The following is a 26,350-nucleotide window of genomic DNA, read 5'->3' as shown; positions in this document are numbered from 1 at the left end:
AGATAATACCATTCTATATACTGCACAGTTTGAAAAATCAGAAAAATCCATTGGTCGAATTGGCCGATTTGGTTCGAAATCAGCCATGACCTACCCTGATTCTAGGTGTTATGGAGTGGTCAATTCTAGGGTTTCCGAAATCTGTGGGTTTTCAGATAAGAGGGACCGATTCTGATCCAGATTTGATCATCGAACTCGGCATGAACTGATTTGACCCTAATTCCAGGTTTAAAATCTTTGCCAGCCAGACTGCAGTTGGTGTGAAGTGTAGATCCCCCCGCACTCTGGTGTTGTTGGGTTGAGTCCGGATCTTCTCCTGGGCCAGGTGAGCAATTACTCTCCTGAAGTGAACGTTGTAAGAAAATAATTCAGCAGTGGCGTTTGGCTCTATGCAATCACCTTCTTTTCCTCTACTTGGGTTTAAACCTTTTGAATGTACCTATACAACAATGAAAGACAACAAAATTTACCCCTCTCCCCCCTTCAATGCCTCTACTTGGTTCAATCAACCCTTTTGATCTCTCTCTCTCTCTCTCTCTCCTTCAATGCCTCTACTTGGTTTATCCCTTTTGATAGTACCTATCAAGGTTTGTAATCTCGGTATCGAATCGTGTCGGATCGGGATCATTCAAATTTGGGCAAATAAGACACTTTTACCTCTAATCAATTTTTTAAAAATCTTTTTACCCTTGTCTGTACTGGTGGATTGGATTGGTATCAGGATCGATCTTGATCGATACCGACCTAGTCCAGCCAAAATCGACCGATCCTATTCGAGATTACGAATAACAATGAAAGACAACAAAAGTTACCCGTCTCTCTCCTCTTCAATGCCTCTAATTGGGTTTATCCCTTTTGAAAGTACCTATACTACAATGAAAGAACAAAATATACCATTTTCACCCTCTGTCTCCCCCCTCTTCAATGCCTTCACTTGGGTTTATACCTTTTGAAAGTACCAATATAACAATGAAAGTAACCGAAAATCCGAATCGTAATTGCTTTCATATCCGTTTAGGGACATCCATATTTGTTTGGAGATATCTGAAAAGAAAATCCAAATACTCCGATATAATTTCATCTGGAAAAATGTTCTGAATACTTAATAATAAAAAATTAAGTAAATAAAGATCTTGAGGGTTTTTGAAGATTCAACAGGTTCTAGAATATGAGGAAAAGAGAATCATGATCTAAGAGATATGGATTGAGAGTGAATTGTATCCGCTAAGGAAAGGAAGGTCCAGGTTATACAAGACAGAGATGTAAACGGATGGTCAAAAATTCAAATTTGATCTGTATCCAAATCCGTTTAGAGGTATCTGTATTCGGCTAGGAAATATCTGAATCTGTTCACATCCGATCCTTATCCAAGCCGAGTCCAATCCGTTTACATCCCTAAATGAAACACAACAAAATTTGCCCCTCTCTCCGTCTCAGCCAGCCAAGCAAGAATAAGACTATGAAAGACGACAGGCAAACTGGGTATATCGAGACGAAGGGAAACTGTTCAAGCAAAAGGAACAACCATTTCCAATTTAAGAGAGCAGTTAGGGTTTCATAATCACATTCTTCATGAGAAGGAAACAATACAAGATAGGGGAAACAAAACTGAACGTGGTCTCTATGTAGTGTTTTTCTATTTTCTTTTTATTTGGGGGTTTCTTATCTAACATTTCATATCTGTTTCCATTTTCTCGTACTTTCTTTGTGTTTGTTGTCTCCTTGTCTCAACTATTTTATTTTTTCCCTAAAATATTAAGGGGGAAGGTTAAGTAGAGCAAGAGAGTTTCAAAAAAAATGTCCCATTACATTTAGATTAATAGAGTTAGACTTAATTGGAAGGTTTTTAAATGTCTTTTTGTGCAAACGTCTTCGACTTCTTCTTGTTTGCACTTTTCCCATTGTTGCTGTTCCCTGTTATACAAACCCAACTGATCATGTAGTTTGAGTGGAGGATACACGCAATGAGGAATTAAGCAATTTGGATCCTCTGCTGCTGCCTGCCCATTGCGGCATGCAGTCTCACACAGGTAGATGCAAAATGACTGCCATACCCATTGCCTGAGCACCCTGCCTGGGTGGGGTCTGTGCCCAAAAAATTGAATTTTATCATTTATATGGTTCTGATCGATTTCAGTGTTTTAATGGATTCTACAAATCAAAATCAATACCAAACCAATAAGGAGTTTGATTGATCAATTTCGAAATGGTTGGTTAATTGGGTTGGTCCGATTTTGATACCCCTAGATTGATGGCATGTAAATTGGTAGGGTAATACTTATGTAGGCTCTTATCATGCCTACACCACTCCACCCAAAAAAAAAAAAAAAGATAAAAACCAACGGGGAAGTAGTTTTTTGTCCTGGAGTGTGATCTACACTAGCATTTCCGTTAGTCTATCTCTCTCCTCCTCAAAACAAAGGGTAAGAGGTGTCTCGGTAATGCTGGTAACGGATGCGTAAAATCAGAAGAGTAAATTGCACAAACACAAAATGTGCAAATGCGGACAAAACAATAAAATAAAAAATAAAAAAAATAAAAGGGTTTTTGTCAAATGCCCCCCTCAAAATACCCATTTGTCCAAATGCATCCTTACAACTTTACAATTTACATGTGCCCCTCTACTTTCAAAACATTGTAACACTTTAGTCCAGGCCGTTAGTCTAGGATGTTAGACGTTAGTTTCAGGGAATCTAATGATCAAAATGCCCTTATGAAAAAAATTCACCAAAATTAAAGAGTAAAATGACCAAATTGGCCTCATCTTCTCAAATCATTTAGGATTTGAAACTGAAAATCAAACCTAAACCATTTGGGGAAGATGAACCCTAAAATCAATGGATTAGGGTTTGATTTTCAGTTGATTTTAGCAAATGAAAATAAAATCTTCATTTGAAGGGCATGTGCCCGGATCTTGCTACAATAGCGAATCTTGATTTAAGAGATGTTCCTATTGATCCCCACTATATATGCACCTTGTGGTAATGTCCTAGAATCAGTCTCTCATATTCTATTGACATGTCCTTTTGCGCGATCAATATGGCTAGGCGGCAGCTTATCTTATAAAGCTCTAGAGGGTACCATAGTCACTCTGCATGACTGGATTGATAGATGGAGGGCTTTTGTTTTGCAAGGAACGAAAGCTAGCAAAGAGCTAATGTCTCTTTGTTCTTTCATATGTGGGCATCTCTGGCTTGCGTGGAATGACTCTCTTTGAGAGACACATATGGTCACCATTGGATATTATTCAGTCAGGGGAAAGGTATTTTCGAGAATATTATCAAACTAATTCTGCTCAGCCAAATTTTTTCAAAGTAAATTGTGATGCAAGTTTACCTCCTGATTCGATGAAATGAGGAATTAGCTATACCTGTCGTGATCAACACGGTTGACCGCGGTTTGCTATCTTTGAACCAACCCTCTTCTCGGTTGCTATGGTGGGTGAAGTTAGGGTGTCAATTTAGGACCAGAACCGGAAACCAGAACCAATTCGGACCAACAGGAACTGAAACCGGACCACCCAATAGCTTATTGGGATGGATCTAGTCCTAGTGATATACTATTGGTCCGGACCGGTTCTAGTCTGGGTCTCCCAACGATCCTAGAACCGATAGCCCATTAAGGACCTAGTAGTACTAGAACCGTTGGAACCTAATGATATGTAAACAAATCGAATGGGAAATTAGAAATCCGAAACGGTAAATGGCTTTAAAACCTAACATATCAATAGCATTTACAATGCTTGGGACTTTTATGTGGTGTTCTTTTGTTGCTCTTAAGTCATCGGTATATGAGTTGAGTTTGAAATGGAAATCATGAACTCTTAAAACTGTGTCCTTACGTATATATGCATCAATGTCTTTTCTTTGGGCTCTACACGACTATAACTATGTATGATGAAGCTCCCGTTTTCCTAAAGAAACTCTCATGTCCTTGTTTTGGGCTCAATATTATTTGGAGCCCATTAGGAACGGGAACCGAACCATCCATTAGGTAACGGTCATGGGTCACAGATTTGGATCTGATAAACTTGTTGGTCCAATTATGGTCTTGACACCTTAGAGGCGGAATCGCTAAGGATTTGGACCGATAGCTCAGAACCGGACCAATTGACAACCCTAGGTGAAGTCATGGCGATTCACTCAGCTTTACTAGAGGCTATATCTGAAGATTCCCATCATTTTTAGATGGAAACTAACAAGGACATGACCGCATACTTGCAACACGGAATCTCATTGGCTCATCTAATTGTCAAAAACATCTTAGAAGATATTCTTCATTTACAATCCTCTTTAGAATCTTGTAACTTTCGATTTGTTCCAAGGGAATTTAACAGTGCAGCTCACTCCTTGGCAAAGAAGGCCATGTCCGTAACGTGTATGATAATTTGACCTAATTCCAATTTATGGATTCAAGGTCAGTGTATTGCATCCATGAAACATATCAACCTCAATAAATTTACATTTACCACACAAAAAAAAAGTTATCTCCTCCGAAGACATTGAAATGAAATTGATATTTTAAATGTTATTTATAATTCGGACATTGAAGGTGAAAACCCATGGTGATTAGGGGACACATAGAAGTTGAAAAAGGAAAAGGTATGAACAAAGAAATGGAAATCTTTACCATAATCAGATAATCAAAAGATGAAACTTTGTCTCATTAAAATGAATGTAAGTGAGAGAAGAAAAAAAATCATATATTCTAGTGATTGTACTATTATATAGATTAAACAAAAAGTGATTAGTTCCTCCTAAGAACCCTAATGGAGAATGGAACATAAAAGTAACTTCCTTTACCACTCCACCGACTTGTTCTCTTTATTATTTATTTTATCAAGGAAAGCATACCTTGATCATTATAAGTTACACTTAACTTTCTGATCACTGAACTAACCTTTTTACTAGTTCATGGGAATCAGGACCTAACTTTCTGGTTACTGAACTGCCTTTTCAGTTCTTCTTGGTCCACACAGTTCATACTAATTAACCAATAGCTACCCTCCCCCCCCTTCTCTCTCTCTCTCTCTCTGTTTATGAGGGGATTTTTTTATTTTTTTGGGAATTCTGTATTATCTTCTTCTCTGCAGAAAGGTAATGTCAGGAAGCATGGATTGGCAGAACATATATGGTGTATACTAATGGAAGTTACCCATTTACTTTTATGTGTGGAGACTTAAGTAGTACGTACGTAAAAGAGCTATAAGTAATGCAACAAGAAGAAGCTAAAAAGTACAAAGAGTGGTGGTGGTGAGGTGAATTGATGAGAAAGGGAAAAATGTGAGTGAGTGAGTGAATATATAATTGAGAAGTTCACGGTTCCCCTTGTTGTCTTCCTATTATCAAATTCTTATGCATTGGAATCCTTAACAGTGCATCTCTAGTGTGTCCAACAAACAAGTCCACACAGACAAAACAACCAATCCTGACATCCTTTCCATTTCCACACTCCACACTCCTCTCCCCCCCCCCCCCCCCTCTCTCTCTCTCTCTCTCTCTCTCTCTCTCTCATGGGGGATCCAGCGACTGGATGCTGGACTGGGCACGTACTGGACTCCCTGGAGAGGAACTCAATCCCTCTTATGGGTGTCAATTTGGTAGGTTTGGACTGGTTTTGTTTCAATTTCATGAGTTTTAGTGTGAGAATGAATGAGCTCAAAACATGATCCAATAAGGGCGCACTAGTTTTGGTTTCAGTTTCTTCGCTTATTGGTTTTCTATCGGTTTGGTATCAGTTTGGGTTCGATTTCTCATGTAAAATATATTCATAAGTTGTTGGGGGTATGGTGTCTTGTATTTCGCCGTTTGGTTTGTGGGTTAATTCCAAAGGGCAGTTAAGAGGCCGCATAGGATTTCACTATAAATATGTAGCGAAGATTCTTCTCTGTAACAAAAACTGAGAGAGGTGTGAGGAAGAGCAGTTGTAACCCTATTCTCCATTGATAGTGAAACAGATCTCATCTCACTGCAGACGTAGGCAATCTCTTGCGAACTATTTAAATCCTTATGTTTATTGTGTGATTGTTGTTTGCGATTTTCATTTTTTTTTTGCATCGTGTTAAGATTCGTTTGCAATAATAAGTATGGAAAAAATTGTTTTTTTAAAATTAATTTTGGGCTGATAACGATTTCTTATTGGGTTATATTGGTTTGAGTTCGGTCTTGGTCTGGTTTTTTAAGACCAGTTTAGTGTTTATGATCCGATTTGGGTTCAATGTCGCAAAACCCCAATCTGAAATATGATCCAATAAATTCATATCGGTTTCGATTTGGACCGATTTCGTCGGTTTAAGCCAGCCTTTAACACCCCTAAACTCTCTCTCTCTCTCTCTCTCTCTCTCTCTCTCTCTCTCTCTCTCTCAGTGAGAGTGTGTGTGTGGAAAGAAGGTAGGGTTTGAGGGTGTTAATAGATTGATGAAATAGGTAGAGATAGATATATAGAATCTAAAGAAGAGAGAGCCTTGTAGATGTAAGGTCAATTTCAGACCCCAGTTTTGGACCTAAAAGAATGTCAGTTCATTGAAGAAGGCGGCTTTTGGTGTCTCAACTGGACGATCGAGGAGATGAGCCAATGGGTCCCCCAATTCCTGCGGTCCTGCCTGGCCATGAACCTTATATATTAAGTCTCTTCTCTCTTATCTCTCTCCCTTGGCTTTTGTCACTAACATAAGATACAGTAACCTTCCTTTTTCTTTTTGTCATTTGTCAACGATGCCAAGCACAACAGTTTAAGTGCTATTATTATTTGTTAGCATTTATAGTTCAATGACTCCTCCCTCCCACCAATTTTGGCATAAAAGAAAGAAAAAAAAAATCCATTGGATTTTGTTAGGGTTTTACAGGTATCACCAATTTTGATATGATACTGATACGGACCAGACCATATTAGATTTGAATTGGCCAAAAATGTAAAGAAAAAAACATTTTTGATTGATACCACCAATACGTATCGATTAGGTATCGATACCGATCACAGTTGATATCGATATGAATTGTCTGATGCCGATCTTATATTGATACCTAAAACTGTGGTTTTTATTCAAATAGAATTAGCTAAGTGATAAAATAAAATTATAAATAATCTAGAAGGTGTTGAAGGGTCCAATAAAAAACGTTAAGACATTAGCTCGAGAGAGAGATTCTCAAGTGTATAAAGGCACCAAGGACATGAATCAATCGATGTGACAATTTAAGCCCGTAAATCTCAACATCTCAACAGGAGATACATACCAATCCAATACAAATATAAGGGCAGTCATTTGAATTGATTTCGGTTTTTTAGTTTGGTTTTACTTCGATTTAGGATACAATATGTACAAATCAAAACCAAATAGATTTAAAAAATTAAAACCAAAGCCAAACCGATTCGATAGTTCTTATTCGTACTCAAGTTAATTCGGTTCCTATAAGTTTTGATATCTCGGTTCAATCTATTTGGTAAGCATTCTCAGTTCTTATACTTTTTCTTTTTTTCCCGAGTTTGATCTTATCGGTTTTGATTTGGTTCAAGTTGATGATTGTAACCTTAAAATCGAAATTGAATCAAACTAAAAATTTCATTTTCCAAAACAAACCTATTTTTGGGTTAAGTTCACTTTTAAATGGCCAATTTCGGTTCCGATTCTAAATTGATACCCGTATAAACAAATAGCTGAAAAAAATGCAATGACATACATGGAATATTATAGGTTAAATTTGAGTCTGTACAACACATCACCAGTTTAAAATATTTTCTAGATATCCAATGGTCAAAATTACCATATCACCATTGCACATGACACAAGCATGGAGAGTAGATAATTCTCTATTTTTTGCAAAGTATAGAAATCCATTTGCTAATAAATAATTAATCCATCACATGCTTCATTGTTGTGAATTGTAATTGCAAGGTCAAAATAAGGAATGGTCAAACATTAAACACAAATAATCAAATCAAAAGACGAAAGCATTGGTCGGTGGTCATTATAAATAGAGATTAGGGTTTAGACTTCCACTCCCCTGTGCTTCAGTCTGTCTTAATTATCAACTATAAAATAACACTTAAGAGTTTAATAATACTAGATTACTATGCTTGGACTAGCTGTCTCTGCTACTTAAAAGCGATTTGGGTTGACAAATTTCGGTCAATACAAGAGGAAAGGATACCTTTGCAGTCTTGCTCGTACCTGCTAGTAAAACCATATATTTTTCATGAATGATTTAATATCACTACATCTAAAATACAAATCAATTTTTTAATTTTCTTTTGAGGAAGAATCTCTTGCATACCGATGATGTGGGCATTTGGCTAGTCATAGAACTCTCACCTCACTGAAAACACTTCTTTCCCTTGGTGATTTGATGGTATTGATGGGCATGGTTAAGGGGTTGAGGTTCCCCTTGACCGTGGATGTGGGAAAATTCAATCCAACACTTTATACCCTTTTTTTTTTCATATTTTTTTAGTATTTAATTATATTTGTTATATATTCATACAAAAAAAGATCCTCAGAGAGCCATACTGAAGATTCTTTTTCATATCTTCTCACATAATGAAGCATGAGGTCCACACTGATGTTCTCTCTCCACCCATAAAAAATGGATCCCTACTAAACAAATCTATCGTCTGTCCTCTCATTGATGTAGTTTTCACCCTGGCATTGTGTGAAACCTCTAACTACATTCATATTAAAATCCTGAACATGTATGATCATATGAAAATATTTATAGAATAATCAATTTAATTTCCTTATAGGCTTTCAAGTTTCAGCTATAGGGTTTCATTTTCTTAGGCTGATAGACACCCCAATTGATTTACATTGTTATTGGGATGTAATTTAAAATGAAAAAATAAAATTCCATCAAAAGAAGAATCTATTATGGGTGGGCAAAATGACCACTCTTCCTCCCTAAATGGTAAATTCATGCGTGGGTGTAGACTGCGGCACTGCACTGCACTGCACTGTGGCACAAAAAGCATCAACCCATCTATTATATATGTCAAAGTTTGCATCATCAATAAATTCGTACTAAATTATATAAAAAAAAAAATTTCAATAATATTTGTCTTTAATTTTCAAAATGACCAATTCACCAAAAAACGTGGACTACCAACTACCTACCAAACCAAACAAAAAATGGACGGAAATAACCACCTAAGGAATTTCTTCACAATCTATAAATCTTTCTTCATCGTCATAATGACGATGAGAATAAAAAAAAAAGAACAAGAAAATAGAGCAGAAACAACAAACAATAAATTCAATCTCTGCTTAACCCGAGACAAGAAGAGCAAGAGAGTGAGAGATAGAGAGAGAGAGAGAGAGAGAGAGAGAGAGAAGCAAGCAAGCATTGGTTCCATCCATCCAGGTCTCACTCTTGGAACGTTTTCTTTTTGGCCCTTTCTCCTCTTCTCTCGATACCCACAAAACTCTTTGGACTTTGGACGCTGGACGCTGGACTCTCTCCCTCTCTCTCTCCCCCTCTCTCCCTGTGTAGTCACAAGTCAAATCCCTCAGCCATTACCCTACAAACACTAACCTCTCTCTCTCTCTCCCAATCTACTTCAAAGCCCAAAGCTTAAAGGCGAAAACTAAAGGAAATGGTGGTAGTAGTAGGAACAAGGTGATCGAGGAATACATTCAAGTAAGTAATGGCGGAAGAGAGAGAAACGAAGGCTCAGGTGAAGGTGATGAAGTTCTGCATAAACGACCACCGAGACATACTGGTTGAGATACTAAAGCGGCTGGACGGCCGTTCTCTTGGGGTGGCTGCTTGTGTCTGCCGCCTGTGGAACTCCTTCACTCGTCACGACTGGCTCTGGGAGAACATTTGCTTCCGCTACGTGTCACCTCCACCTTACGACGTCAGACCCGTGGTGTTAGCCCTCGGTGGGTATCGCCGCCTCTACATGGTTTGTCTCCGCCCACTCCTCACTCGCCTCTCCTCCTCCTCCTCTAGGTTGAGTCTGGGCGGCGGCGGAGGCGGTGGTGGTGACGGTAGGGTGTGGACAAGGGACGAGGTTCAGCTCTCACTTTCTCTCTTCTCTATCGATTACTATGAGAGGTTGGTCTTGGGCAGTACTATTGAAGGCGAGGCTTCTTCTTCTTCTTCTTCCACGTCAGCTTCCTCTCTTATGTTCCTCTGTAAAGCGGTGAACGTGTGATGCTTCTCTTCTCTCCCCATTCCATTCATGGAAATAGGAAGAAGCGAAGGGTTTCATTCTTTAATGGTGTACAAGGCTGTATATCCATATATACATAATATCTATCTATAGAGGAAGCCAATAATGGAATAAAAGCAAGTACTGTACTTCCTTCCTTCCTTCATGCCTTCAATTATCCTCTTCCATGGCGCCTTCCCTTCCATATGCCAAAATTTACAAGCACAGAAATTAGTTCTTTATTTTTTTTTTTTTTTGCTTTTTCTACTTCCAATTCCTCTCAAAAGTCCAAACCTTATCCTGTCTTCTTTTTTTTATTTTTTTTTTATTTTTTTTTATTTTATTTTATTTTGATGTATTTGAGGTTTATTTATTTATTTATTTCTTTCTTTATCCCCGCATATGACCGTTGTGCCCCCACGAAAAGCTGGAAATCCCTAAGGATAAGGCAGTCATTTTACATGACTCTGTCGTCTATGGGCGCAAAAATCACGCACCACACGTAATCAAGTAGAGTTCTCCTTCCCTTAGTATATATGCTCTTTGTGTTTCTGTGTGTGTCCTGCCTATGGCTAACTCAGAGAACCTATGTATGTGTCTTCCCTGTGGCTGCTCATTGAACCTATGTTTGGGGGATCCAACTCCTCTCCAGCGTACATGTGTGCCACACAGCGCGCAACGCACATTGTGCGGCTGGGGAGCCCCAATCCACACGTCAACATACATCCCGACGTGCTAGGATGTGGATCGGGGACTCCCTAACCGCATGATGTGCGCTGCACAACGTACTGCGTGGGAGGCAGGCTACACGTAGCCTGGCAGATATCTTTTTCCCATAATACTATAATAGACTCTCTCTCCTCTACTCCCTACTACTACACGATTTTACTGATCAAGACATGGGGTTGTGACAACATGGTTAAACTACAACAGATCACTCGGTAGTTCAAACTTTTAGGCGGAAGAGCCAACTAGCTAATATATGCAAACACCCAAAGTCCCAAACTTAACAATTGATCTTATGAGAGGAAAGTGTTTACAAATATATATTATTGGTGAAGCCAGATCTCCTCAGTTATAATCCAAAAAGTGTTGTTGTTACTTCGGCAGGCTGTTTCGCCTTCGAAACGCACCATAAGGACTAAAAGTGCATACATCAAGGACAGAGGCGCTAACTCCTGAGAAGCTCATTGAGACCTTTGATTTGATATGTATTTCGCCCTATTTTGATTCATGACCAGACTAGACTGGATGGGCCTCTGGGGGCAATTTATATTTTCATGGATTAGGGTTTCTCTATATTGTATCTTTATATAGTGGTTGTCTCTTTGAGAGATGCATGTGAAGTTGTGAGAGAGGTTTAGTATTTTTTTCACAGAAATAGTGGATCTGGGACTATTGTTTTGTCGTAAATGTAAAAGCCTACCTTATTGAGGGTAAACCACATAAAATATTTATCTTGTGTGTGTGTGATTTCTCTTCCCCTTTGTTTTCGTCTGCCAAATCGTTATTCTGCTGCATTGTTTTGTAACAATGTATTAGAAAATGAATTTTTCTCACTCAGTATCTATGTGGGATTAACAAACGGTTAATCAATATGAACCCTAGAGAGTTAGAGAGTTCTAGGGCACTGTAGGTGTAAGCCTTTTTTGTGTCCTCTCTCAGGGCTACAATTACCATTCAAAACAAAATAGGAGGGGTTAAAGCAGAAAACTACCCTATATGTGTTGTACACATAGATGGTTCATGAAAGACTGCCCCACCTGAGAATAGAAAATTGTTGTGGAAGTTGACCCAGTAAACCTATTGCAGCGATGGATCTCCAGTGGATGAGAGGTACAATCACAGCTCTTCCTTTCCCGAGCTTGTGTCTGTGTGTATTGCATGAGTTTGTGACTAATGTGCTCTAGCATGTTTGAAACTCGGATATGTTGGGAACGCCAGAAATTGATACAAAAGAAAACAATGTATGGTCAAATGTTCACTGCGCCGGGATGCAGGATACTCCCATACACATGGAGTGGGCGAAATGACCATCCCATGTGTTTGGGCGCCGCCTGCACTCTCAAGCACAGAACAATCGCCCAATATATATAGAATAAAACAAAAGAGAAAAATTCTCCGCCCAAGAGTGTGCCTCCTGCGCTAACACAAGGACCAATGGGAGTGTACATGAAGGCATCAAAGAAATGGGATTTTCACCTTTCATTGAGGGTGGGCGATCATTTTGCTCCATTATGTGTCTGAGTGCAGGAACTATGCTCCTATGGATCTGGTTCCTCTCCAACTACTTGAGTGTCCAACTCCTCTCCAATCACCCATCCCTGTGGATCTGGTTCCTCTCCAACTACTTGGGTGTCCAACTCCTCTCCTACCACCCAATACTTAGGGATGCGTGTCCAAATCATCGCCACCATTGGATGGATGGTTGGAGTTGGAGAATATCTTTTTCTTGCTCCCGCAAACAGAGTTCCTGTTCCCCTTAGACTTTGTTGGATGCCAAGAAAGAATAGAAAAGAAAAAATTGAATTTGATAAGTGACATAGACATAAATCAATCATTACATCATCATGATTTCCATTTCATGGCATTTGTTCTTTTCCTGACATCCAAACATAACCTTAAAAAAGAGTACTGATGAGTTTATGTATTCCTTTTTCAAATTTAACGGAAAAATCAAGAAGTATATAAAAAATAAATGCAAAAAAAAAAACCATAATCAGGCAAAAATAATGATACGATTATGTGTCTCTTTTCTTTTTCAGTCTCCTCCCCACCCCCCCCCCCCCCCTCCCCTCCCCTTTTTCTTGCATTCCAAAGATAGCCAGAAGGACGAAGAACTCAAAATCTAAAATGCAATACAAATGGATCAGAAGTTGCAATTCTTCACAACTAACAAAATTTACAAAAAACTTGTTCTTGTTTAAGTCCAAGAATGGGAAACACAATTAGATTCAGCGAACATTTTATTTTATTAAATAGGAAAGTAGGAAACCAAACTGCTACTGTCTCAACTTTCTCTTCTTAACATACCAACTATCCTACTTTCCTAGGTTAGTGTTACTACCACACACAGCATATCTCCATGTTCCGCGAAACTTCCTCCTTCGCAGCCTCAGGCCATCCCACCACTTGTAGCGGTCCTAATAATCTGAAACAGGGCTGTCGACCAAGAAACCACAAAATGTGAAACACAACTTGGACATAGAACCTGATGCTTGCGCATCAAATTATAACATAATATACCAAATACTTTGTAATGTGAGATTAAGGTGCCTGAAACAGTTCCCTGAAACTGTCACCTACAAAAAGTTCACAGTACATTTTAGGTGCAACTACATAATCTCATATTATGCTATCATACATCAATTCCAAGTTCCAAGTACAACAGCTTGGTCATTTGGGCAGCCAAGCTTTACCAAGAATTACAATCATCATTCAGCTTTGTCCTATGAAAATGTATCTCACACGCCCACACGCACGCATTCGCACACACCCACACCCACACACATGCACACACACACACACACACACAAGAGAAAGGTTCAGAATGGCCAGAAATGCAATCTGGAAACAGCAAATAATTATGTTTCAAAACAAGCACAATGAATCAATAGAGATCTAACAAGAAATATAAAATAAAGGGAGCCCCTAGTACCCACAACACTAAGGATATGATTGGTATGCATTCCCATTCTGAGAATGTAGAATAAGCATTCTTAACTAAAAATGAGAACATTGTTTAGATAAATCTTTGGTTAACGCATTCTTGATTTTAGATAGAGATAGTCCCCCTCCCTCTTTTTTTCGGGCATTTCATCAAACAACTCATGGGCCAATGTTGCGAGGCTGATGGTCAGCAAAAAACTCTGAGAATTTCTACTAACACTCTCCCCCAAATGCACCGGTCTCCCTCTAAGAGGATAAATTAGGAAAAGAAGTGGGCAGGATGGAAAGGGAACAATCAAAATCTCAATTGCAAGATCATGCTTATATGAGGTAGGGACGTAGGGTACAACACCGCAGGAACTTGGACCCATCGTTTGTTCAACTACCTGCATATCAAGGGAGAATGGGGGAAAACTGTAACTTTAGAGGGACCTTTGCAAATCCAGTCGTTTCTTCCCTTATTCCCAAAATCTGAAGAAAAAATTCAGTGAATCATCGCAGCTTGGAGTGTACTGCTTACCTGTATCAATGTCAAAACACATGAGAGAAATTTTTTTTTTTTTTTTTTTTTGTTGGATTTTGTGGTTAGTGTGTATTGAAGACACTTCAGAGCCCTAAGAATGCCATTTCACATGAAATGCAGAATTAAATCAAATATTGAAGGTGGGAAAAGGAACAGAGGAAGGACGAGAGAACTTGGAGATAGGTGGGGGGAGATTCAGAGAGTGAACTTCCACCTTTGAATTTGCATAGAAGAAAGGTTGATTATGGTGAATTGTAGACAAGAGAACGGCCACAGCTATCAGCGATCATCTCTGTACTGATCCAGGAAATTGACAAAATAAATAACATCAAAAAGTAAAAAAAAAAAACCTAAGCTCAATCACTGCATTCAAGGTTCCACGACTAACAAAACTGATCGCCTCTTTAATCAGATATAGCAGAATATATTTGGAAAGCGGGAAAAAAAAAAAAAACGAGGCAATATCTTCTGCACTAGCTGTAATGTTTGTGCAGAAAAAAAAATACACTTTCTAAATGCTATGGCAACTACTCTCTCTATAACTGTATGCAGTAGAGAAATTCTCACCCAGAAACTCAAATCGACGAATTTTTTCCTCTAAAAAAAGATGTCTTCTTTGCTTCCTCGTACTCTGCCTCAGTTCGAGAGGGGTGACTGGAAAGTCAAACTGCAGAATGAGCACATGGAATGGGAAAAAAAATTCACATTCCAGAATAGGCTGCATTCTTGGCTGCATTCCAAAAATTTGAGAATGAAATGTTTACCAAACAGTTTTTACAATCCAGAGCATGTTCTTGATCAGAACACATTCCAAGAATGCGTACCAAACACACCCTAAGATTAGTTAAGAAATAGCACTAATTGCCCACAGGCAGACACCAACTCAATATAGATACTGCCATTTATAAGAAACTGGTATAAAAGAAATGGGCACCTGGTGTTTATATGAAATCTCAGACCACACACCATTTGATTCCTACTTTGTAATTTTGCAACATGCAGTGATCAAACAAAGGGCATGTAACATAAGCTATAGATCAGAATTGAATTGTTAAAGGATTTAAGGAGTGGGAGGAAAGAGCATACATGATCCAACGACCACAAAAACAAAAAACCCAAGCAAAATTGGCCCGACCGGGTAGTCATTTCCTTTCTTTACTGAGGTTTCAGGAACTGATCCCCTCTTTGTGATATTTTTCTGAAACTTCGCAACTTTCCTATCTGCAAGGCGCCTTGAGGTAGTCTGTAAAAAAGCAATGCATCATGAGTACAAATTACTATGACGTCAACTATCAAGGATGGAACAGTTGATCAAATGCACTACAGTGGCTAGCTTAAGAAACTACTGCATTCAATGCTGAATCAACAGACATCTACTGAGCATGGTAGTACCAAAGACAAAATAGGTAACAAAGCACATTTACACTATTATTTTCAAAGGAGGTAAATTTATTGGATTTGTTCTGGCCATACTAACAATACCTTTCACATATATGTCTGAATACCGCTTTGGTTGTGCAAACTTACAGAATTCTCCAAACTGAGATAAAGCATTCAAATTCACCAAACTAGAAAAAGAAAAGAAATATGCCAGTACCCTAACATTAACTTAAGCCCCCAAAAAAAAAAAAATTCTCCCAAAGCAACTCAAGGTTTTCATGAGATCTTCAAAAGTCACAGTTGTAGCAGTGCAGAGGGTACTTCCAACTTTGTTTCTAATATTCTCTAGATATAAAAAATTTCTGAACCATTTATAAGTGCACGCCAGCTTGTTTGGCAAAGGTTTCCAAGAGTAGAGTCTTTTTTTAACACATTTCAGGATAAATTAATAATACTGGCTACAAACTGAAAACTTGCAACTTATTTAAAGAAAAAAAAAAAACAATGTTTGGAGAAGCACTTGTGGCCTACCCTGTGGTTGCTTTTCAGTTTTCGCATTGGGCCTGATGTATGGAGGCTCATGCCTCATTCCATCACCCTCTTCATAGATTGGCCTTACAATGAGCTTCAAGGGGTTACAGTTAATTTGTTGTCTTGGAAGGTGTTGAACCAACACAAATTCTACTGTAACCACTAGTCTATAATTGAGTTTTAATGGGACAAGTTGGTAAGGATTGAACCAACACAAAAAATTTAGAACAAAGAGTAACCAAGTTTCATGAAAAGATGAGGTCAAGTATGAGAAGAAGAAGAAAGGATACTGGAAATTCACATTGCCTTGCATCCGTTCTATCCTAATCACCTCCTTCTAATCCCCCAAAGGGTGGAATAAAAAGGAAATTGAAAATCATTATTAGCTCGATATGCATTTTGATGAGAAAGATAGGAGCACCCAATAGAAAAACCTCAGCTGGGAACTGAAAATGAAGAAACAAACAATTCGAAGATGAAAGTAACAGAAATCCCATGAGCATCCACATTCCTCTTATCCATGCTAATATTCTCCATCCCAGTATGAGAAACAATCTACCTAGTTCCCGCAAGAGAGGGGAAAGAGCGCCAGAGGCGAAAGAGCAATCAATAGATATGAGGAAGCCCAGTGATTTGTGCATATGGAAGAAGAGATATTTAAACGAGAAAATTGGAGATAAAGGTCACTTTTTATAGAATAAGACATCATAACAGAAACCAACAAAGCAAAAAACCCTAATCTATGAGACCACTGGGGAGAAGGGATGGATCAAAACAAGATAATGAACCCAGGAGACCAAATCCACAAAGGTATAAACAATCCACAAAAAAGAGGTTATCATCAACTCATGGGGATCGAAATCAAAGGAAACGCATTGGGGGACAATAGATATTGAAAATTCTTACCATTTTCTTCGTTTTTCTTTGTCGCGGATTAGGAGCAGTAGGTGAGCTCGAAGTTATCAACCGGAAGAAGAAACCTGCTGCTCTGCAACTGCAATTCAACAACTTAAATATGAACTCCGAGGAGGAGGAGGAGGAAACAAGGAAGAGACGATCAACGTTTTCGGCGTTTCGAGAATTGTTGCAGTTTTTGCGTTACATATCTATATCACCCTGTATCAGATTTAATCTTGACTATACAGAGCGTTGATTTGGTCCACTCTGAATTTTTTTTTTTTTTCCTTGTTTTTGGCGAGATATATTTTCAACGGCATAAAGTTAAATCTTTTTTTTCAACAAAAGTTCCGAAAATTTTGCCAGAAGACATAGAAGATTCATTTTTACCTTAAAATGGACTAAAATTTCCACCAGGAGGACGGTTCACCCATCATCTTGGGGTTCATAAATCCTTATAGGATTTTGCTTGTTCCCAAAATACCCTCGTGACACCCCTCTCATCTTCTCTCACCCCACGATGAATGGGATCTCATCCATCGTGGGTGGAGGAAAACTCGATCTAATAAAGAAATAAAAGCTAATGGAGGATTGTTTTCCTTCCAACTGTTATATACAACTATAAACCTTCGAAGCTTAGTACATGGTTATAAATATCGTAATTAGGAACTTGAGATTTGTATAGTTTTCGACCAATATGATACTGGTCTCGACTAATATGATACTGATCTTAAGACATTAGTCATATTAGATTGTATCAAACTTTAGCCCCCAATATTTGTTCCATCGATACAGGATTGGGCAGGTATTGATATCTACCACTATGGATAGGCCCAAGTTTCAGTTACATATAGAAGTCTTTTAGGTGGTACTGTGGGTTGAAACTTCTTATATACAATTGTAAGAAGGGCAAAAGGTTATCTGAGCCAAGGAAAAGTACAATTCCCTGTATAAAACCGTTTTGTCACATCTTATTCGTTTTGTCAAATCTTATTGGTGTGCTACATTATGTTGCTTGCTCAAATAATCCTCTCCCTTTTAATAAGAAAGAGGTACAACCTTGCAGCTTCTTGGATTGATGTTGCAAATTCGGAGTATGATTTAAGAGCCCACAATACACATTGCTCCTCTTCCTTATATATAAAACAAAAATAAAGTATTTTGCTCCCTACAATATAGGGGTGACTATTCTTAGCCTCGCCTAGCTGGCCCACCCTATCCAGGGCTAGTCCTTGGCATGAATATTAAGCCTGCACGGTATTATATAGAAAATATGTAGTACAAATATGAAGTATATATATTATGGAAAAAGGTTGGGCGCAACGCAAGGGTGCCCAACATGTGTCAGCCTCTCTCCTCCCCCTTTTGGAAAAGACCCCCTTGCCTTCTTATGTCTAGCCCTATAATTGATGTATGTCGCTAATTTACAAAAAACTGACGGCATGCCCAACCCTCTCCCATATATTATATTATATATGAAAGTGTGAATGACACCTCCTTAGATGTACTTAGAACTTGACATTGTCTTTTAATTGTCCCATGTTTTATTCTCAAAAAGGGTTTAAGATACATGTATAAAAAAATTTTCAAAAATAAATTGAATGTGACATATCATTATGGCATTACCAAAAGGTGTCATTGTCATGCATATTTTTCGAGTATGCGTATGAAATGAGACTATTACCTTCATAGAAAAAAACTATGTCATACCAAAAAGGCTAAAAAGTAAAGTTACAAGTTATATGACAACTGAAGAGGTGTCAATAAGAAAACCTCATTACATTATGGATATATGATATATTATATGGATGCAACTTATTGTCACTAAAGTGATGGACTAAGAAAATATGGCTTGCACCCCGCGGTGGGGTTTGGTGTGTGCGTTTGACCAAAAATGATATATTAAGAAGTTGTGACCACCTTTTTATTGCCTCTTGTCTTATTTCCAAGGTGTCAATTTCGAAGAAAAATGAAGCAAAGGGAAGGGAAATGATAAAATAAAAACTAAAATGACAAATTTTGCAATCTAACCGTAATAATTGGGTTAACTAACTACAAAAGATTACAAATTTGGTACAATTTTCTTTACTTTGCAACCGTATCTTTTGAACTTGAAAAGGAAAATAAAGATTACATCTAAAAGTATAGTTAACAACTGTGATAGAATTTTAGTACGTTACAGATCATGGTTACAAAAGTAATTTTTTTTTTCAAATGAATTTCATTTTCCTTTTTTCTTTTGAGGAAAGATTTTCATGGACAGCTGCATAAGACAAGGGTTACAATGCATCAAATTGGGGGGGGGGGGGGGTGGTCATTTCGATCCCCTATTATAAGAGGGGGAACACGACCAAGGGTGCACAACCGTGCACAAAATTTTTGGCATTTTTCTTTTTTACTTGCATCTAGGTTGAACTTCTTATTATCTTAAAAGACAATCCCATTCCCATTTTTTTCCAATCTTTGGTCAAAGCATCATGGGTTTTAGAACCACGGAATAGTCTCACATCGCTTGAGGATATGTTATGGAATGCACATATATGTTGTGGCCTCCTTATCTGGCATGATGCATTTTAAAATCGTGCGGGCTTCGATCTAAAACAGACAATATCGTATTATCTGTGAGATCGGATACGTGGTACTTCATTGGTATCAGAGTTAGGGATGGACCGTAGTGGAAGCATGGGTATGAAAACCACGAAACAGTCCCACATCGCCTGGGGATGTGCCATGGAATGCAAAAATATGTCGTGGCCTCCTTACTTGGCATAACGCATTTTAAACCGTGCAGGTTTCGATTCAAAGTGAACAATATAGTGCCATCTATGGGGCCGGGTACCTAACACTAAAGGATTGTCGTATGAAGATGAAGACATTTTATGGCCTTCCGAATGTACCAATATATGAAGGTGCAAGATCTTCAACTTCACCCATCTCATTAGGGCTTTAAGGCTCCACTTGCCTTTGTTATTATTAACCCCTTCTTCCATTGTAGTTAGGTTGAGTCTACTTGAAGCAAAAAATTGTGATATTGGAAGAGGGCATAGATTACGGTCTTATGTTCTTTCATTGCAAAAAGAGGGTTTTGTGTTGTTTTCCTCCGATGTGGGTCATTCACATAGTTCAAGGATTTGAGATTGGATTGACTTAATGGTTGTAGCCGATCTCAATTCTAGTTGATCCGATTCAATGATTTTAGTGTTTTTTTTTATATCGATATTACTGGTTTGAAAGTTTGATTTTGGAGAAAGTTTTCCCTTACCCAAGGAGTAGAGTCCACACACTCATCTAAGGTCATTATTACTTTGTCCTATTATAAAAATTTGGTAATGCTCTCCCTACTGTTCCCGATATTCATTGCAAAACACACAAACCACGGTAAGGATTTTAATAGTCTATTGTAGCCTGCCACCGTTATTGATTTTAGTTGATGGTGCGCAATGCTCACACCGCATTAAAGGGTCTGATCCAAGATAGAAATAGAATTTGACAAATGGGGAAAATCCCTTCAGTCGTGTTTGGTTGGAAGAGAAAGGAAGGAAAATGATAACATAAAGACTAAAATGGAAAATTTTACAATCTTACTGGCAATGATCGGGGTTAACTAACTCCATAATACTCTAAATTTAGTAAAATTGTTCTTTATTTTGTAACCAAATCCTTTGAATTTGAAAAGAAAAATAAAGATTAAATGTAAAAGGTAAAATAACCAAATGTGATAAGAATTTTAAGTTACAGGTCATGATTACAATTTTTTATTTTTTTTCAAATCAATTTCATTTCCCTTAATTTTCCTTTTAGGAAGGTTTTCATGCACGGTCGCATAAGGCAGGGAGTTGTGATACATCAACTGTGGGAGGGTTTGATCATTCAACCATCTATTGCAAGATGGGGAATACGATTGTGCACGAAACTTTTGGCTTTTTCTTTTTACTTGCAACCAGGTTGAACCTTCTTATCTCTTAAGATAACCTCATTCCCATTTTCTCCCAATCTTTGCTTAAAGCACCATGGGTTGTTTTATGAATATGAGGTCATTTATTAGCCTTTCCAAATGTGCCAATATATGAAGGTGCAAGATCTTCAACGAAGAATCTCAATATAGGGTGTGTATCTTCAAGTATCCAGTACAGTAAAGAAGAATCTTAGAGAGATCAAGATGGCAGTATAGTGGTACATAAGTTTCTCTCCTCCTCGTGAGTGAATCACCATGATCATGGGTAGTCATCTAGACGACAAAGACGAAAAATGATGATGGAGATGAAGACGAAAATAACGAAGTTAAGTGCTTTCTATCAAGGATGATAAAGCACATCAGCCAGAGGTGAAGGATTTGCTGAGTTGATGAAGTCCACCAGGACCTTACAATCTGACTAAACAATGAGATCATCTAGACCATCAGCAATTGCTTGAAAAAGACCCTCCCTAATAGCCAATGATTCTCCTTGAATAGCTGAGACCGTAGAAATCCACTGGTAAAAGGGGTGAAAAGGAAATGCAATATCCAAAGGACAAAGTGATTTTTCTAAATGGTTTGGAAGAAGACAACCTGTAATTCCTGCCATTTCATGATAGTCCAAATTATGAGATCCACCCTCCATGTTGCTTAAATAAAGGATAACCTAAACAAGATTGATTGAATTCATCTAGAATGACCATGGTTTAAGTTCATGGTATTGGTTCCAGGATCGGTCACCCTGGAAATCGATATGGGTTTGGATAAAGATCAGTGTATCGGCCGGCATTGGAAGTTTTTTTATGGAAAGTTTTGAGTAAGGATTTGAGTACTAAGGTGAGAATTCCGGAATTTTAAAGCATATTAATTGTGACGTGTGAAAAAAAGAATTGGCATATTGATACTTTGTATTTGTATCGTATCAACGCTTACGTTAGTAAACTTGTGTCAATAACCACAAGTACCATTTTCAGTGTTTTTTTTTGTGAAAGTAATTCACAGATTGTGTTTAAAATGTAAAAAATAAACTGCTTGCAAAAAATCAGACTTAAAAAACCTTGTTTTGAGATCCAAACCTTGGTTTCCTCATCAATGGAAAAAAAATCCCTACTTTCAACCATGTTTCAACCGAAACCTACCAAAATTTGGTTTTGGGCAGGTCAAAACTCGAGTTTCTTTTCCTTGGCTGAGACACAATTGTTGGGCTCCAACACAGCAGCAACCGGAATACCCCTATTGTCCCTAATGATAAACCTAATTCCTCCTTTGTGCACGTCCCTCAATTACACCATAATATATCAACTTAGGTATGCGAGTCTATTTTCATGTGTAGTTGAATTGGTTAAACATTCTAACCAAAAAAAGGGTTGAACATTAAACGGATCCAATTTCACTTGTATAATAATAAATGGAAAATCTTGTATTCAAGGAAGATGGGGGAAAAAATCCATAATCTTACTTTTTTCCTTTATAGAACAACACCTTTTTTCATCCATCGAAGGTAAATCCTACCATTTCACATGTCTAATCAAAAAATATGTAATTTTTAATAATGATATAATATTCTACCCAAAAATAATAATAATGATACAATGCCAAATTATTTTCAAACTATTTTCCACATCCTTTCTTACCCCTACATTAAATAATTTTTTTAAATAAAAATAGAGGCATAAAACAAAGTTACTTCTCACTCCCACCATTTTGGTGACAACCAACCGTAACCAATAATAAATGTGTGTTAGTCTTTCACTTCTAGCGACACCAACACGCACACGTCATGAGTCGTGAAAGTCGGATCAGCTCCATCAGCTCCATGTATGTGAAGGTTTCACCATTCTAGCTTAAGATCCATTGCATGTAGAACCAAGCTAAGCAAATCCAACCAAATTGCAGCCTCACGATTACCTCGCTTTTCCCTCTACTATTGCTCATATGTCATTTAAAACAGCCTTCTTAAGGTCAAAATATAAATCTGATTTGATTACTTACTCTTGCAGGTCTGGAGAGTCGGAGCAATCAGATCACATGTTAACCGAATAATTTCTACAAATATGAAAGCTACACAGTAGCAAAGGAATGGATTACATCCTTGAAGCAAATAATTACATCTTATGCACCCAGATGATGTGTATAATCTAGATTCACCATTATGTATACATGCAGATCCCTGTATAGTATCTAAAAAAAAATTTGATCATCGAGGGTTGAAAGATAAAAAAAGGGAAAGAGAATATAATGTTAGGGCGTGGTATATACATGAGAAGCAAAAAAGACATCTACAAGCATACATGCACACGATCACTTCCTCTCTCAAAACTGGATCCTCTACCTCCACACAATGGGAAGGCATGGATATTATAGTAACGGATCACACCGTACAACTGAACGGCTTTCTAGAGAATGCACGGGCTAAGACCATGTGGTGAAACCACCAACTTGAACAGCAATTGGAGGCAACAAAAAATTCTCACCAGTTGTGCAGTTCAGCAGTAATGCTTTTCACCAGAGGATGGTATGCTGTGTGTATATGCCTCACTGCTTTCTCTGAACCAGGTTCGCCTAGCCACTCCTCATATAAGCTCTTTATCAGGGGATTTTCAAAAGGATTGGCAATCAAAATCTGTGAATTTCATAGATTCCACAACAATTTAGTTACAGGCATTCAGGTCATATACAGATCTTAGAATAGATGTATGCATGTGCACATGCAGGTGTCAAGAAAATCATAGATGCATGACTTAGTGAATGAAAAAAACATCTGCAGAGACCAATTACACAGAGCATGATAAAATATATTCAGGCAGGCCATATCCTAATGGAACATGTATGGATGACAAATTCATTTAATAGTGCAAGGAGAATATTTTCTTTTTTTAATTGATGTGCAAAGAATAATCTGATGGACTTGTTTGACAGTATCCTCAACTGATCCTTCCCCTCAACATTGTACGAGGACTTTCACTTCTTGGATGCCCAACCATAAAACCCGCCAGAGAAGAGGGGGAGAACAAAGTAGTTTTATAGGACTTTTAAGGTCCAGATGTGTAGAAAACTTGAAATTGACGAGGTAAAGCATAAGGGAGCATAATAATCCAAACATAGGCCTCGTAGAAATGCCAACTCTTTATTGATTTCCAACCTATGACGCGCATTGACACCTACAGAGGGCAGAGTGCCTGTGTCAGGCAAGTCCCAGACCCTGGTGTGATGCTTTTGGATTTCTTCATTGCTCCTATAAATTTTTTTCTTGTCCCACACTTGCATGACAAAACTAAAACCAAGCATGCCCAACATTACCATAAACAAAGAATGACAATAAGGAAAGGAGAAGAAAACCCCCCACAAAGACGAGGAAAAACATCAAACAAAACCAGCTTTTCACCACCTTCAAGTAACTAGATGCCCCTTTAAGCACTAAACCTTCCTTTCCCAACTCAATAAGCTTCAACACAAAATGGAAATTAATCCCTGCTGACACCACCTGTGACAACCGAGCAAACACTCAACTTAATTCCTAATGCTCCCCCACTCCCCAACTCCCCCCACCGCTGCTGAAAAAAAAAAAAAAAGAATACCAATGCTAAGCAAGATGAAGAAAGAAGCAGAGAAAACAAAGAGAGCAAAATAGGAAAGCCAAAATGGATATCAGTCCAGAGATTTTCCCTTGCAACCCATCTCTTTCACTGGCCACTGATGGCAAATTCTTGTTCAGTCAAGAGATTTTCCCTTGCAACCCGTCTCTTTCAGTGGCCACTCAGATGGCAAATTCTTTTAAGACCCCACCCCCATTGCAGAGCAAGGAGTAGGATTTAAGTGTGCTTTGATTGCATTTGACCGCCTTCCACCCTCATACTAATGAAGTACTGAATTTGATAGACTCAAAGCAGTAGCCAAACAAGACCTTTTAATCAAAGAATAATTCAGTTAAGGGGTAATCCTAGTAAATCTAGGAGAAGGGTAGTTAGGTAATTATTCGGAAAACAAGAATAGGAAAAGTAGAGGAATCAATGGATACTGAAATCAGATGTAAAATAATGACTAAACACAGGTTTGAAATCAGTATATCAATGGAGGAAACAAACAGTAACAGATAGGGGTATAATAGTAATTCCTCAAGTCAAAACAAATTTAGAAATTAGGTTAAGATCAGACATTCAATTCTGTATCAGCCTTGGACAATAAGAATAAAAGCAAAAGGCAGAAATCCAGAATCGACTCAGGTGAAAACCAGTGAGTTAATGGAGAAAAGAGTAATTTAGGAAATCACAAATAACTGACAATCGGCTCCGCAGAACATTCTGAAATTTGGATCGAGTTCCTCAATTAGGGTTCTTGAAGTTGGATCAAAATATGAGCATGTTCAGATAGTTGGATCTCCTATCTCTAATTCAAGCAAAAACACCTCGTATATGATCTTCTAGAAGCATAGGTTATAACTGCCAAAAATTCTCAGAAACAGAACACACTTGTTAATGGCAGTGAGTAGAGAAGAAGAAGAGTAAAATCCAGTAGCACAATAGTAGCAACAGAACATGAATATAAGGATGATCCACCCGCATTTCTCACCGCAAGCTGTAAATGGATCAAACACCAACCAACCTTGATCAGACACGAGATTTTCAAACATGAAGAGGCAAGCAAAAGCTGCAATTTCTTTGCTAAATTTGTATACTATTTTGACCTCCCTAACAAACTTACATAGAACCAGAAGACTCAAAAACAGACTCCTACACTAAAAAGGAAAATCCTAACTCAATCCTTAACTAATAAGGTAACCTAAATTGGCGAGGAAAATGAGATAATAAAGAGAACAGATTCAAAACAAGATTGGACTTTAGAATCCTAATCTAGGCCAACTAAAACACATAATAACAATTACTTGCAACTTAAATTGAACCACAAGGTACCAGTTCAATTGAACTAATCCAAAACAACTTAAAAATAAACTAAGCCCTAACAAAGGAAATCCCGTATGCAATCTTCCTACCCATGCTTTAGGCCCATAAAAGTAGTCTATTACATTAAAAACCCAATGGACCAAAAGCTTAACATGAATAGAACCCAGCCCTAGAGTTATCCTAATAAAACAAGCCCATTTCGGTGATGAATCTGCATCACATACCCAACCATCGATGTGGACCTATCGAAACAGAGTACTTTCTTTATGTTGTAATTTTTCTGTTATTAATATTAAATTCAACCAAGCCATATCCCAACTAACTGAGGTCAGCTCAATGAGTCCATTTAAT

At 38.0% G+C, this 26,350-nt stretch overlaps 3 protein-coding genes and 1 long non-coding RNA gene across 6 annotated transcripts in view; 2 read left to right on the top strand and 2 right to left on the bottom strand.

Annotated features, from left to right (window-relative positions):
* LOC122642689 (stress-associated endoplasmic reticulum protein 2-like) lies at positions 1-17,193 on the bottom strand. Of its 2 annotated transcripts, XR_006330080.1 has the most exons (4): positions 17,153-17,193; positions 15,422-15,578; positions 13,107-13,305; positions 1-13 (listed from the first exon to the last, which is right to left on the bottom strand). XR_006330080.1 is itself a non-coding variant. In XM_043836246.1 (3 exons), the coding sequence occupies exons 1-3, from the start codon at positions 17,153-17,155 to the stop codon at positions 13,259-13,261; spliced, it is 207 nt and encodes a 68-aa protein (XP_043692181.1). In that variant the 5' UTR covers positions 17,156-17,193; the 3' UTR covers positions 12,965-13,258. The 2 variants fall into 2 exon arrangements, 1 of the variants encoding a protein (XP_043692181.1); XM_043836246.1 differs by lacking the exon at positions 1-13 and having other exon boundaries at positions 12,965-13,305.
* Positions 3,281-25,457, top strand: LOC122642690. Its single transcript, XR_006330081.1, has 3 exons — positions 3,281-3,314; positions 5,921-5,922; positions 25,234-25,457. It is a non-coding gene; the product is annotated as an uncharacterized LOC122642690 (long non-coding RNA).
* On the top strand, positions 9,540-10,194 carry LOC122642688 (F-box protein SNE). The gene has a single exon (XM_043836245.1). The coding sequence runs from the start codon at positions 9,634-9,636 to the stop codon at positions 10,144-10,146; it is 513 nt and encodes a 170-aa protein (XP_043692180.1). The 5' UTR covers positions 9,540-9,633; the 3' UTR covers positions 10,147-10,194.
* LOC122642687 (protein NAR1-like) overlaps positions 23,154-26,350 on the bottom strand; it is a 24,348-nt gene continuing 21,151 nt past the window's right edge. For both annotated transcript variants that reach the window (XM_043836244.1, XM_043836243.1), the window contains one exon: positions 23,154-23,721. In XM_043836244.1, coding sequence (XP_043692179.1) covers positions 23,569-23,721 — 153 coding nt within the window. In that variant the 3' untranslated portion in view covers positions 23,154-23,568. The remainder of the gene's footprint in view (positions 23,722-26,350) is intronic.

The sequence above is a fragment of the Telopea speciosissima genome, chromosome 10 (assembly GCF_018873765.1).
Source record: "Telopea speciosissima isolate NSW1024214 ecotype Mountain lineage chromosome 10, Tspe_v1, whole genome shotgun sequence".
Classification (NCBI taxonomy): domain Eukaryota; kingdom Viridiplantae; phylum Streptophyta; class Magnoliopsida; order Proteales; family Proteaceae; genus Telopea; species Telopea speciosissima.
The sequence above is the reverse complement of the archived record's forward strand: the minus strand, read 5'-3'. Positions and strand labels throughout refer to the sequence as shown.